Source organism: Amphiura filiformis, chromosome 12, assembly GCF_039555335.1.
Source record: "Amphiura filiformis chromosome 12, Afil_fr2py, whole genome shotgun sequence".
Lineage (NCBI taxonomy): Eukaryota > Metazoa > Echinodermata > Ophiuroidea > Amphilepidida > Amphiuridae > Amphiura > Amphiura filiformis.
Window position 1 is genome coordinate 37,629,433 of NC_092639.1, and position 14,294 is coordinate 37,643,726.

General features: G+C 33.9%; 1 protein-coding gene across 2 annotated transcripts in view; it reads left to right on the forward strand.

Annotated features, from left to right (window-relative positions):
• The window catches only part of LOC140166150 (transcription factor SUM-1-like), a 31,338-nt gene that overhangs the window by 11,261 nt on the left and 5,783 nt on the right, over positions 1-14,294 (forward strand). For both annotated transcript variants that reach the window (XM_072189542.1, XM_072189541.1), the window contains exon 2: positions 13,576-13,657. In XM_072189542.1, coding sequence (XP_072045643.1) covers positions 13,576-13,657 — 82 coding nt within the window. The remainder of the gene's footprint in view (positions 1-13,575; positions 13,658-14,294) is intronic.

The following is a 14,294-nucleotide window of genomic DNA, read 5'->3' on the forward strand; positions in this document are numbered from 1 at the left end:
CCTGTCGATCGCAGCTAATTTTGGTTCTTACATGGTGACGTTGAAAAGGGCTGTACATTCATGATTTGTAATCATCTTTTAAAAGGATTTTTATTCAAGAATATAAAGGGTGGAACCCGGATTATAGTGCTGATATCGAGCTTTGGCAAGTTTTCAACATAAGAATACATATCAAAAAGATAAGCTTCTTTAGAAATGAAGAAGTGAGATAGTTTTAATTGATGAGACGTGACATTATAAGCACTTTTAAAGTATCCATAATTTGCCCCAAATATTTCTTAGTTTAATTACTCAACTCAATTAGAAAGCAATGATATTGAAAAATTAATATAGCCCAATTTTGTTCAATATTCATCAATCAGCAAATTTTTAGGCAGATCACAATACCGCCAACTGAACTGCTGCATTTACAATGGGAAATTCCTTTTTGATGGCACATCTCAAAATTCTTAACCGGTATTCCGAAACCCACAGGATCCAATTTCCGAATTATATAAATTCCGAAACTTTCAATGTAGAATTTTAACATCTTTGACGTTTCGGAATTATGAACTCTATAGGCCTAATGTCTATTTCGGAATATTAATTAGCATTTGGAATTAGCGACTGACTCTATTGATTTAGTTAATATACCATATTCAAGGGCGGGGCATGTTCTTGCGGTGAAGTTCATTCATAAAAGTTCATCGTGATTTGAAGTCATTGAGCCAAACCAGGATAGTGTGGTGTGACAAATAGATTTACGATTTCACAGTATATTCATTAGAAGTGTGACTCCTTCACCTCTAGAAAAGTTCAGGTAAATCAGTTTTGATATTTTGTCGATTTATTGCGTAATAGGTAGGCGCCACGTTTGACCAGTAAGGACAACTGTGTAGCACTAAGATTATTAGCATAATTGAAGAAATTGCTATTTCCTCTATCTTTATAAAACACATCCATTTATTTCTGACGTTATAAGTACTCATCATTAATTACAAAAAAAATCTAGTAATGTTCAACATTGTTGAATAAGAAATAATACAATACTTCAAGTAAGAAATAATGTTCCAACGCGTACTTTGCAAGCAGAATTTATAGCGCGATTGTTGATCATGTTTCATGTATTTTAAATATTAACTTTTCCTGAACATTCAATTGTAGTGATCTACTAAAAAGTGTCCAAACAGGTTAATTGTTCTTCACTTTAAGGTGGTACTACACTCCTGATAAATTTTGTGACTAATTTTGCATAATTTTTTTCAAAAAATAACTACACCCTGATAACAAGAGTTGTGTTATATTATAGGGGCAAGGAATCCAATCCAATTCAAGACAAGTGGTTCATTTATTATGTTATTGTTAAGAAATGATGTACATTCTAGCGGTACCTCTTTTCTTATCATAAATAACGTACCGCTTGTCTTGAGTCACCGGAATTCCAGTGTAGTAACTGGATTCCTTGCCCCTATAATATACATAACTTTTTTTACCAGTGTGTTATTATTTTTTGAGAAAAATGCAAAAATAGTCCCAAATTTATAAAGTGGTGTAGTACCGCAGGACATTTTGCTGTATTGATCAACAAATGCAAAATATGCATGACTGGCAAGTACTTTTAACCAATGGGCAATTGTTGACACTGTTTCATGTATTTCCAACAGTAAAGAGTGACTTTTTCCTGAACATACAATGTAGTCATTGTAGTGTATCAATACCACTCTCTAAAACAGGTAAATTTATCATAAAACATATTTGTGGGTAAAAAATCCGGAATTTTGAGTATTTCAATATTTTGTTTTGTGAGAAAATATGCAATGATTCTGGATTATGTCAAAACCTATTGTCATAAATAACTGTAGATAATTTTATGGAGAAGTTTGATAATGAGCAGACTATTTGACACAGAAATTAATCAAATGAGTAAATGTTTTTCCTCCTATTCTGTGGAATTTAATCTAGAAAGACTTTAATTTACAACCTGCTCCTGAAATATCTTCGCAAGTTGTAAATAATCATTATTATTTTGATACTGACAAAATAACAGTATTTTTAAAATGTAAAAAATAACGCCATTTTGCACAAACCAGAATCAGCATGCTAACGATGTTGTGAATTAATATTGACCCATATTTTGGGCGGGAAACACTTAAAAGCATTTCTCCCCGTGGTGTTGTAATATATTATATTTCGTAAATAATACACATAAACATTAATAAATTAATTATATAAGTGATTGACATTGACATTCAGATAAACTTGATTGGTTACAGTAAGAAAAATATGTTGCCCATTTAATAATGGCGCACCGATAATATTGGTACTGGCAAAGTTAGATACTTTTACTTGTTCTCGTTATTTCATGAAAACATACGTTGTCCTGTTCACTCTCTCGATCTCCTACGTGTCTGCCTAAGTCTGTCTGTCTGTCTCTCCCCTCTGTCACCCCGTCTGTCTGTGTGTCTGTCTGTCTGTCTCCCCCTCCCCTCTCTCACTCTCTCACTCTCTCTCCTTTCCCCTCCCCTCCCCCTTCTAGCTTTCAATTGTTTAAAGGCTGTTTTAACTTTTAAGCCTGCATGGAATAAAATATTAAAATGTCTTTCGAAACAACCCCACAAGTTCTTCAGAGTCCCCCCCCAACCCAGAAAGATAGTGATCAGTTATTAATGTAGGATTCCAACTAAACTGGCAACCAACCCCAGTATTATAAGTCTTAAAAAGATATCATGTCATCCACAGTCATCTACCAAAATTAAAGTAGATTGGGTGAACTATTAATATACAGTATGATTAGAGTACGGATTAAAACCGGAAACAACATATTTTGGTACCCTTGGTTTTGGACAAGTAAAATTTTATTCTATGCTTGGGGGTTACCTGTACTCTTTGCTGCCAGTCTCTTTTACAACTACATCATTTTGCCTAGATTGTAAAGATGACATCGCCAAATCTTGAGATTGTTTTTCCTGAGTCTCCTATTGTAGACTTTAACTCCAAAGCTAGCCCTATAATAGTGCAAGAGCCCTACAAGAAAGCTTGTTGGAAGCAAAGTAATGCATTCGACCCAGCTTATAAACAGGGTAATTACTGCGTGGTGGTGATCAGACCAGGGGTTCTTCAGAACAAGCTTTAATATCATGAGGCAATACAAAAACATGGGCATTATTTGAGGGGAAGTAGATGCATTTCATCTCGGTGGAAGATAATCATAGATGTAATAGAAAGAAACACGTACATGCTATGGTGGTAAGAGTGCAAATCAAGGTCAACGATGACTTGTTTACCTGCTGTACTTTGGCGCTAAGAAATTTGTATAGACACTTTTGGGGTTGAAATGCGAATCACTAAGTATTTTGAAATTATATAGTGTTAATGATGAAATTAATTTCTCGATCGCCAGCAACTTCTAAAACTAGAATACATTGATACGTCTACTTTGTGGTAGTAAAACTGTAGACAGATAAGTAAGGGTAAAGTAAGTAGACAGATGTCCATCCAGACACTAGGATCCACAACATGCTCATCTACCAGGGGCACAGTTCTTTAATCCTAATACATTTGTACATTTATTGAATGACCTTTGAAAATTTGGGTACAAAAACTCATTCTCTGCAACTTGAAGTCAAATGTTGCACTATGAATTGTTTAATTGAAGTTATTGAACTATATGTTTAATATTGGAATGAGACCATTGTGGTCCATAGTGAGACACCTATCCAAAAGGTGTATGGAGAAGTGCAAAATAGAACCAAAACTTTGTGTATATAGGCCTATATTTTTAAATATTGCTTGGAAAATGAATTAAACAAACTATTAAATTATACATTAAAAGAAAGGCAGTCATTTTCTTTTCTAAGTGACAATAATTTGAATAAATCGGAGAAAATATCAAATTACCCAATGAACTTTTGTGTTGGGTTCCAATTAGAATTCGTAACACCTTGTGTATGTTGAAGTGTTTTACACTCGCTGTGCATGTAATAGTACGTCAAGGTCGATCTCATCACTTCCCTGATCTCATGGTGCACCGGAGACAGGCAAGTCAACATTGCTGTTGATATTTTAATATTCATGTATTTATTTACTCCTTGTCTTGAGTTTGAAACTTCTGAACTCGAGTCAGGAAAGCGCATTTATAAGCAGACTTGTCATTTGACGATATTTTACTTGTGCAAGTTGTGGTAACGTTTTTACTTGTGGTAATGTTTTAAAACATTAAACCAACATTTTACCGATATTTTTGTAATACTGATATTAATAATATAATATTTGTGAATACATTTATATATTGATAATATATTTTATACGTCATTTTAATATTAAACGTTCGGTAAGAAATAGGACCTCATACACACCAAATCCAACACAAGTGTGTAAAAGATTTGTTTTCGGTGTTTTCCCCAGAAACAAAGAACATGAAGACTAAATAGACGATACTCGATACAGCCATTTTGAAAGCTTCTTCATTTGATGTTGATTACTTTTGACAGTAGTGGTTGAAACGGGACCATAGAACCCCGTTAGTTTTGGTTCAAGTAATTCATTTTTGGATTTTTACCGCATAAAGCCCGATCCTGACTCCACATAGCAGCGCGATGCGATGCTGCGATGCTATAAAAACTGTAATCTGAGCCAGGTTTTTATGAGCTCAGCGGTGAAAATTCTCATCGCGTGGTGGAAATTTTGGTCCGCGAAAAAGTTGAACAATGTTCAACTTGTTCGCATCGCGCTGCGATATCGCAGCCGTGCACGCTTCTGATTGGCTGCTGGAAAATCAAGGTCGGTAAAATGACCTTAAAAGGAGATGCAGACCGCACATGCTTTTAAAACATCGCAACATCAAGCGATGAAATTAAAATATACATTTTAATTTCATCGCGCGATGCTGCGATGTTTGAAAAGCATCGCAGCATCGCATCGCGCTGCGAAGTGGAGTCAGGATCGGGCTTTAGATAGGCTTTGTGGCTTAATGGTAGTCGGTCATTGATGTAGATGTTGGTATAAACATGTCCAATGGTATAAGATACACTCATTTTGATGGAAGTAAATACTTATCATGACAGGAGTCAGATGATCTACATGTAGTTTCAACAGTTTCGGGAGATTCTTAGTTGAGTGGGACTTCCACACGGAATCCATGCATGATGAAAATTCGGTTAAGGAGAATACACGTGAAAGTGTTGATTCTTGGATACGAATCCACAAAGCGCAGCCGAGTGGATTATATCCAAAATCAACACTTAACCATTGTATTAGTATATACTAAACAATACTACAATAGTACAATAGGCATAATTATTATAACTCTCTAAAACTTCTTACATACAATCAACAAATGTTTGTTACACATTTGTTTTAGCATTGCTTTAAAATGTTTATCACGCAAATTGAATAAAATGTAAATTTGTAAAATCTTTTGAGTGATTAGACAATCAATGGTCTACGATCTATAAAGAGTAACATATTGTAGCATGGATATATACAGGTAAGAATATAACTAGTTGGGCAATTTGATTTACTTTATTATAACTGCCCTTTAGAAACGAATTTATATTGTATCATTTGGATCGCAACAAGTTGATAATTTTAAGTCACACTGGATGGAAATACAAGAAAGATATGGCAAACATCATATGATGAGTAAAGTACAATTACCTCAACAACATAATTATCAATCTCTTTCGCTATCCTTATACTCTTCTACTAATTATGTCATATTTATCATGCTCACCTGTCCGCATTACGTATTATAGTCGGTTTTAGACTCATCAATTTATTAAAAAAGATCAGGAAGGAAATTGAGGTTTCCGGAAAATGATTTGGAAGGTGTCGAGGATTGGAAATATTAAACAAATGCAAGTCGAAAGAATGGTTTACATTTGTTAATGTATTGGGATAGTGACAGATTTGTAGATTACATATCGTTTAATTCAATTAAAACAGTAATCATGGTAATGATGATCTTATCGTGATAGATCGGTAACCTTATAGTATTGCATTATATTGAGGAACTTTTTAGTTGTATACATAACCATCAACAGTCAGTCCAGAGAATAGGACTATACTATTAACGCGAAATAGACATGATAAAGAATAATATGATAATTTCAAAAATGTCATAATGCGTTTTTCTTTATACATGTCTTATCTGAAAGTATTATTTAAAGTACTAATGCCATCATTCAAGTTTTGCATTTCCAAATCAAACCGTTCAACAGATGCGAAATATGTAGAATACAGTATAGTAGAATTTCATTAGGAAATTAATTTGGAGAAAACCTTCTGACAATAAAATACCATGAAAATACTATGCTGAGCTATCAGCCTGGGTGGATCACGCTCCAGTAATTTCAGATGATTGAGCTCAATAACACATCAAATAATGTCTTGCAATTCAAGAAAACAAATAGATAATCAGCTTATCGGATTAAAAGCTTAGAGGGAATGTCTTGCTGCTCAGCGAGTGTTTGAATTATCAGGTTTTCTCCAAATTCATTCTCTATAAATGTGTACTAGTACAATCATGCATATCCATTCTTGTCCACTTTGTCGTGGTCGTGGAACAGCCGTTGAGCGGTAAATTAGGACATGTGTCGTTACAAATATGTTTTTATATCCAACATGAGCACCTACCAAAACAAAATATGTTACTGAAACTAGGTCTATTCTATAGCACTTGTGTCTTTTATTACGTGTGTTTTCTTTGCGGTGAAACAATACAGAAATTTGATATGAACATAATGGTATAAATTCTTTCTCACATATGTTTCTTTCTCTGGTGTGAACATAAAAAACAAATCTGAAATCGTTGACGGATTTTCAAAAGAAGGGGCTATAGCATTTATTTTGTCATCAGCCCACCACATGTATTCGAGGAGCTTTCGTGGATCCAAAGTTGATAGCATCATCTCACCAAACTCTCGTATTCTTTACACCTCTGTTGATCTGTTTGGTTACGGTTTGAAGTTCAACAACAAAGATGGTTTAGTAAAACTGGTTTCCAATTTCCCATAGGGTCTGGGGTATCAACCATAAAGTCTTAGGTACATGTAGTATTCATGTTCCACTGTTTACCGTGTATTCACTGGATGAAATTTTAAAGATAGCGTTAAAGTGATCCCTCAAAAGATCAACTTTCTTTTCTTGCTGGCGGATGCCTGGGGGTATTTAACGTAGAATTTCGTAAGGGTTGAAATTACGGACACAGCAGAAATCATGTTGACATGGCAGAGGAGGAATTACCCGCATCACTATAAGCGGTCTACAGGGATTCCCAATCTACATCAACAAGGATTGTTTTCTTTTGTGCATCTTCCCTTTGTGGTATGATAAATCATGTAAAATTATCTTTTTGCAATACGATTTTCTCGATAGGTTTAAAGTTTTAAGCTCATTATTAATATCACACTAGTTCATTTTTTCTGGTATAAACACGTGACAGTGCTTCAACTTAAAGGTTTTATTGCATTTTTTATGATTTAAAACATTATGCTAAATTACATATCATCATTTGGAAAAGAGCAAATTGCTCTTTGTGCGGCAAATGTGGAAATGTGGAAAAGAGTTTATTTTGGCAACGTTTTGACAAAAAATTACTTAAAACTATATTGTTCATTTTCCTATACTTTATGCAGGAAAATGAGGCCTTATATTTCTGGTAAAACTTAAGTGATGTTGACAAGCGAGCTATCTTTTGTAATATTAGTCATACTAATCATAACTTCTGTGAGTCAGAGTTAACTAAACGCAATTCTTTGGAAGACATCCCGCATTTAAATTACTTGTGAAGTATTGCCATTTACTGCTCCATCCTGTCCACGGCCTATTGTCATTTTCACCGTTGTTTTACTATGTATTATATCTAGTCCTTAGGAGAGGGTAAAAAGTGCATTAAACCACGATTACGATGCCTATATCGTGTACAAAGGAAGTCATATATGTTTGTATGTACACGCATCGCGTTGTCAGTATGAATTAGGTATTCTCGTTTAAACATTGGCTATGACTTAGCAAAAATTAGGATGATTTTTTAAAACAATGAATGACTATTATGAATTTATCCATGAACTGTCTAGTAAAATGTTATATCATAAGAGCAGAAAACAGTTTGCTAAGTATGACTTAAATAAATTACGCTGTTTCACGCATGTCAATCATACCAGTTTTGTCCAACACTCCGTTTGACAAACTGTCGATCAAAATAAGCATGATAATTTGAAAGACATCATTCTGATATGTGTGTACAACAAAAATAACTTTCAAAAATCGGCATAATGAATTACTTGTATTGTACATTAACCCAATTCGAAATACAGATGCGATCGTTGTTATGGCGCATGCGTACAACGAATCAAACTTTTTTAAATTCGTAATTACATGTATATAACCCAATTCGAAACTCTGATGAAAGGTTGCATGTCCTAAGTTAAAAGAAAATTGTCTTGCGATAACATTTTTGAAGATCACATCGCTGACTTATTTTAGTTGATCATTCCATAGCTCCTAATCAGTGCCATTTTATTGTATCTAATGGCACTCCAATTTCAAATCGCTTAGTGATGAGACGCAATGTCATTCACGCACTGGGGTTTAACCAACCATGAAACTTGTAGTTGCGTTCGCCTGATGACAAAGGCATGTCAAACATTTTAACTGTGGAACCGGATTTCTTCCATATCTCACAGTGGTATATTATAGAAGTTGGAAATTATGCAGGATTCCTGCATGATGAAAAGTCTTCCTCTTGCTCATTTTACTACATAGGGTAATTACGACTGATTGATGAAATCGAATGGTATCTGATCTGCCTCCAAAAGGTTCTTATGCCAACTTTAATTTGTTTTTACAAACCTTTTTAAAAATGTATTTCTTTGACAACGTTTGTGGTCCGTTGAAGTTCATTCTAATAGATTGATTCGACATCTTGGTCCTCAACTTGGAATTTTAATGAACCTTTTGATGCAACACTCATGGTTCAACATAACTACGCACCTTGAATTCCTTTATAATTTTAAGTATTGGTTTCCTAAATGGTTTCCTAAATGTAGCAAGAAGGGACTCTCATTTTTCAACTCAAAAGATCACCACTATTCTCTGTTCTGATACTACAGAATGGCTTTGTCAGCAAAAGACAACTTTCATCGTCATGATATAAACCTGCACTTATCAGTGCCAAACGGTTGCTCCCCGGACTAAAATCCAATTGTTTTATACACAAATACAATATAATGTGGCATGTGTATTTCTAAGTTTGCCAAAAATATATAATTTCCCATCATATAAAACAATTACCGCTGTAATAATAAAAACAACATTGTGGGTACACAACTTTGGTAAGTTACATAGGTTAACTATCTACGGTAGATAGTAACCTTTTCTGCTTAGCATACCGCTCTCTGGTAATGCCAAGGACACGCGTAATACAATAGAACTTGAGTTGAAGATAATTTGTTTTGAGCGCAATCACAAAATACCAATTTTGTTGTGAACGATCTATTCTTCCCTCGAGGTAAAATGCAGTCATAATTTCATAATAAACAGTATGAAAATAATCGGGGGCAAACCAGAAAAAATGAAACCGGAAGACGAGCAAATTACTCAAAATTGTCTTACCCCTTTGGGCATGTTAGGCAAAAAAATCATTTGTGACTCCGTATGCCAAAGTTTTATCTGTTGTATACATGGTATAGGTAGGTTTTCTTTCTCCCCACAACAATTCTGAAACGTGATGCTATAAGTTTACTTTATGTCGAAGTTGACTTCCTAGCGGGTTGCCTGGAATGAACACTAGACAAGGCACGCGACTCGTTGCGGGTCGCGGCTGGACTCGACACGGACTGCTCCAGGCAGAAGATGCTCAAAACATTCATGCTATAGCTAGCTGATGAAAACCTGCCTGCTATAAATGTGTGGGCTTGAAATCGAAATGAGGAAAAGAAAAGTGAAACTATAGTTTTATAGAGTAAAACTATTCAAAACAAAATTCTTGCTTGGCGCCTTTTACTAAATACAGAAAAAAAACCAGAACAAGTTCAGCTTTGCAAGAGGCTGAATGAAAGGAATTTTGAATAATCAAACTTTCACTTTAATTACTCCGCGGTCATTAGCAACACATGGTTCGAATTATGAACGTTAATTCAATTGGCAAATAAAGTTGATTAAGATTAAACATGCTAATTTGGGCAGGTATGGACGAGCCGTAATTTTAGAAGAAACATAATGCAATGAATTATATAAGCAATTTTGTAATTATAATCTGATAAATAATCTTATGCAAAGTAAGATTATCAGTGTATTTACAAGTTTCAGCTTTTGAATCTACGCCCCTCCTATAGCGATGAAAGTCACAATTTTTGCGCGCTTCGCGCTCATTTCAACCCAAAATCATTTGAAAAATCAATTTAAGACCGATATTCAACTTCATTATAACCAAAATTAATGAGTGATCGGGCCTATTTGTGCAATTTTTTTGTTTCAAGAATTGGGATAGGGGCCCATTGTGTATCCTTAGCCCTGGGCGCCACAACCACTAGCTACGCATCTGAGTTTAGGGAACTGATATTCATTTGTTTTCGTAAATGATTGCGAAGCTCCTGAAGTGTTCTAAAATTTTAAAATATGCAACAACACAGCCATTTGCGCAGTGCATTGATACAGACAGATTAGACGATTATAATTGTTATTATTTTGTACATATCTCCATACAATTATGACTGATGTACTAATGAAAGGAAACCTGTACAACTTCCACAATATCACACATCTCTTCCTCTTTGCCTCCCCAATCAACTGATTAAACTTCCTGAATAGAAAAAAACGAGTAAGGTCATGTAGCTGGCAACATTACGAGGTATGAAGAGGCCTCGATATGACCAGGATCTGATAGCATTGTAAGACAGGTGCAGATGTCAGGCCAATTACCGCAGTAGATAACAGGGGTGCTTAGTATAAGGAAGATGGCACGAAACTATTGATCGTGTGTTGTACATATTAGTAGTAAGTGACTATTGTCTGTAGCAAAGAATATTTACGCGGATCATAAAAAATAAAATGATCGTGTGATCATGATGATTAATATTTGGTGCATCAAAGTATATTTAAATTAATTATTTAAAAAGTATATACCTTAATAGTGTTGCTATAATACATAAAACGTTTCTATGACAATTTGATAATTAACTTCGTTAGTTTTCAAAGTACCCATGCAAAGCAAAACACAAAATTTTGCAACGTTCGTTTATGAAACAGATGGAACTCATACACAATGTTTTGGCCTCATTTGGGGAACTGAAAAAGAGAAATGCAGTTCAGATTCTTTTTACTTTTTCCTGTATGAAAAATGAGGTGAACGGATTCGGAAGCAAATAATTATGTTAATCAAATTTGATAGATATTTTGCTTTCGCTGCCAGAATTTTGGGTGGTGCAAAAAGAATACAACGTTGGGAATGGGAGCACAGGCACGTGGTATGGTATATCTTTTAAAACTAAGAGATCAACATATATTCCACATTTGATAATACCAGGGATATGTCTCATATCCCGGACATACACATTTGTTACAAATTGCAAAAGAATACAGTTTAATCTTAGGGCTTGTAGTAAAAAAAACAATAGGTTACGTAAGAGATGCGCCATGAAGTCTTCCTTAAAGTTCAAAAGTATTAGCCGTGATATCAGCTGCGAACCCTCGGGTTGCGCCTTAATTCTATAACTTAAACCTGTCTAATTAAAATTGTTAAGTACAACGTTTAACACCTTCACTAATGAAGTTAATTATCCTGCCTCATTGTCGGGCGCCATTATTTAGGTGTTGGTCATATACTTCACACCTACTAAGATCAATCGTTTTATATGGCTTATATAATTTCCACGTTGCGGTCTTAAAGAGCTTTAAAGTGCAACTTACATACCTTAATCATGTTAATAATCTTGCAAAATATTTAATTCCGATTGAACATCGTTTCGTAATAAAACATATTTGTTAATTACACACTCGGAAATGATTTGTTTACAGTACACATAATTTGTGACAGATATCATTGATATGATATGAACAACTGTTGTACTTTTGGCAGGTCATATGATTGGTAGATCTACTTATTATCGCTATATTTCAAACTTTGTCATTTTGTAAAATTTTATATTGTGATATAATTACTTTCTTAAATGATTTATTTATTTATTTATTTATTTATTTATTTATTTATTTATTTATTATTTATTTATTTATTTATTTATTTATTTCGTTTGTTTATTTACTTTTTTTATTTTGTATTCATTATTTATTTTGCATTCATTTATTACTATTTTTATTTATTTGTTTATTTTGTTTTTATTCTTTTGTTTTTTTATTCTCTATTTATTCTTTTATTCATTTAAGTATTCTGAATATTGTTTAATTATGAAGTAAAAGAAAAATATTTTGACTATTAATTATATCAAAGATTTGAATACTTAATGAAATGGATGCTCCGCGCGCCATCAAATTGAACAAAGTTTTATATGTCTATTTTGCGCGGGAAAATCAGCGGTCGATATTCGAGGCACTTTGATAATAGAACAATTTCCAAAAGTTTAAGAGAAATATACAACTAGTGCATGTTATATAATGTTTCACTGTCTGTGTATATTTAATTTTTAATTTTTAACACCACTGCATAATTAGAAATCCGTCGATTCTCTATGGCATTTGTTTAGTGCCAGTGGTTCTTACGAAGAAGTCATTTTGAAAGATATCATCTACCTCTAACAATAGGCGCGCGAAAGGCATCAAAATTTCTCGCCTACGCGGATATATGACATCTACCAATTGATGTAGCACATCTTGAAATACACCAAGCATATGGAAACAGCATCCAAGTTTTGTTGATTCTCAGGACTTCTTAATCCTCGACAACAAATACGTTGATCCTCTCTCGTGTATCTTGCTCAAGTTTTAAGTTATCATATATGAAGTTCATATTTCAGAATTTCAAACAACATTATGTTTTTGGGTTCATGATAAGGAGTAACTGTGTTGAATATCCGTAAAACAGGTTGTATTCAAATTTGAGGTATAAAACAATATTTCCAACGGATTGAAGGGTGTAAATCTAGGGGTGTGCGAGAGAAGATGATACTTTAAGATGTATTTTATGTGTTTGTTATTTATTTACTTGTTTGAGAGTGATTTAATTGCCAGACCACATTAAAGTTATATTTGAAAATTTGCAATTTCAATATTTTACAGAATTAAAGATTAACTTTTTACTGATGATTATGTTTATGAAATGCCTTTTCATGATATGATATAACAAAATATGAATGCTAAGAAAAATTAGACCAAACATTGCAATAAAATGTAAGAAATTTCCGCGTAGCAAATAGAAAAAAGGAAACAAAAAAGGAAAAAACATGTAATTTTTTTGTCAAATGTTTTTGAGACATTTCTTGTGCGGGGGACCTCGACCATTAGCTGATAGACGCTGATTAATTAATTGTATATATCACCTAGATTTATATCGAACATTTGTCTTCTTAATTCTTAATTATTTTAATTTGTTTTCATTGTCATTCGAATTAATCAAGAACTTTTCTTTTTGATTTCTCATTTCAGACGGAGGGAAGTAGTCCGGGTTCTTATTCATCAGAAAAGATGCATCATCATTATGATGGCTATGACGTCACATCACCCTATGGTAAGTATTGTTTCAGAATATAACATTTCTTGAAAAAGGAAATTCAAAATATCAACGATGAAACCTGCAAAAAATTCAGAAGGGTTTTACGATGATATAAATATCTATGAATCAAATTGCTGTAAGATAAAATGCATTACGTAGGCCTATATATTAAGGTCTATATACCAAGACCATGTTTGTAAAAAATTACTTGCAAGAAGTAAAAAGTAAGCCTATTTAAATTTATTTTCAGGCATAACGTGACAGTGCCTACTTACATGTAGAATTCGATGTCCCATTTTGGATATTTTCAGTCAGAGCAACCAAAGGGCTTGATCTCCAGAATCGCTAGGGACGCACCATTTGATTCTCGAGGGGGGATGAGAGTTTGGGTCAGGCGGAATTTGTTTTTTAGCCGCCTTCGTCTCACTAGTGGGCAAAAACTCCCATGCCCCCCCTGGAAATCAAATGGTGCACCCCTTAGCTCCGGTAAACCAAACACCATATAATTATGGAAAAACAATGTTGAAATGGTTTATCCATGTGTGCAAATTGTCATTTCTTTTCCCCACGTGCATAAAAAAAAGTTGTTTTGTCAACATGTGGAATTCTTGGTTGGAAAATGTAACAGTCCAAAAAATCATTCATGTGAAAG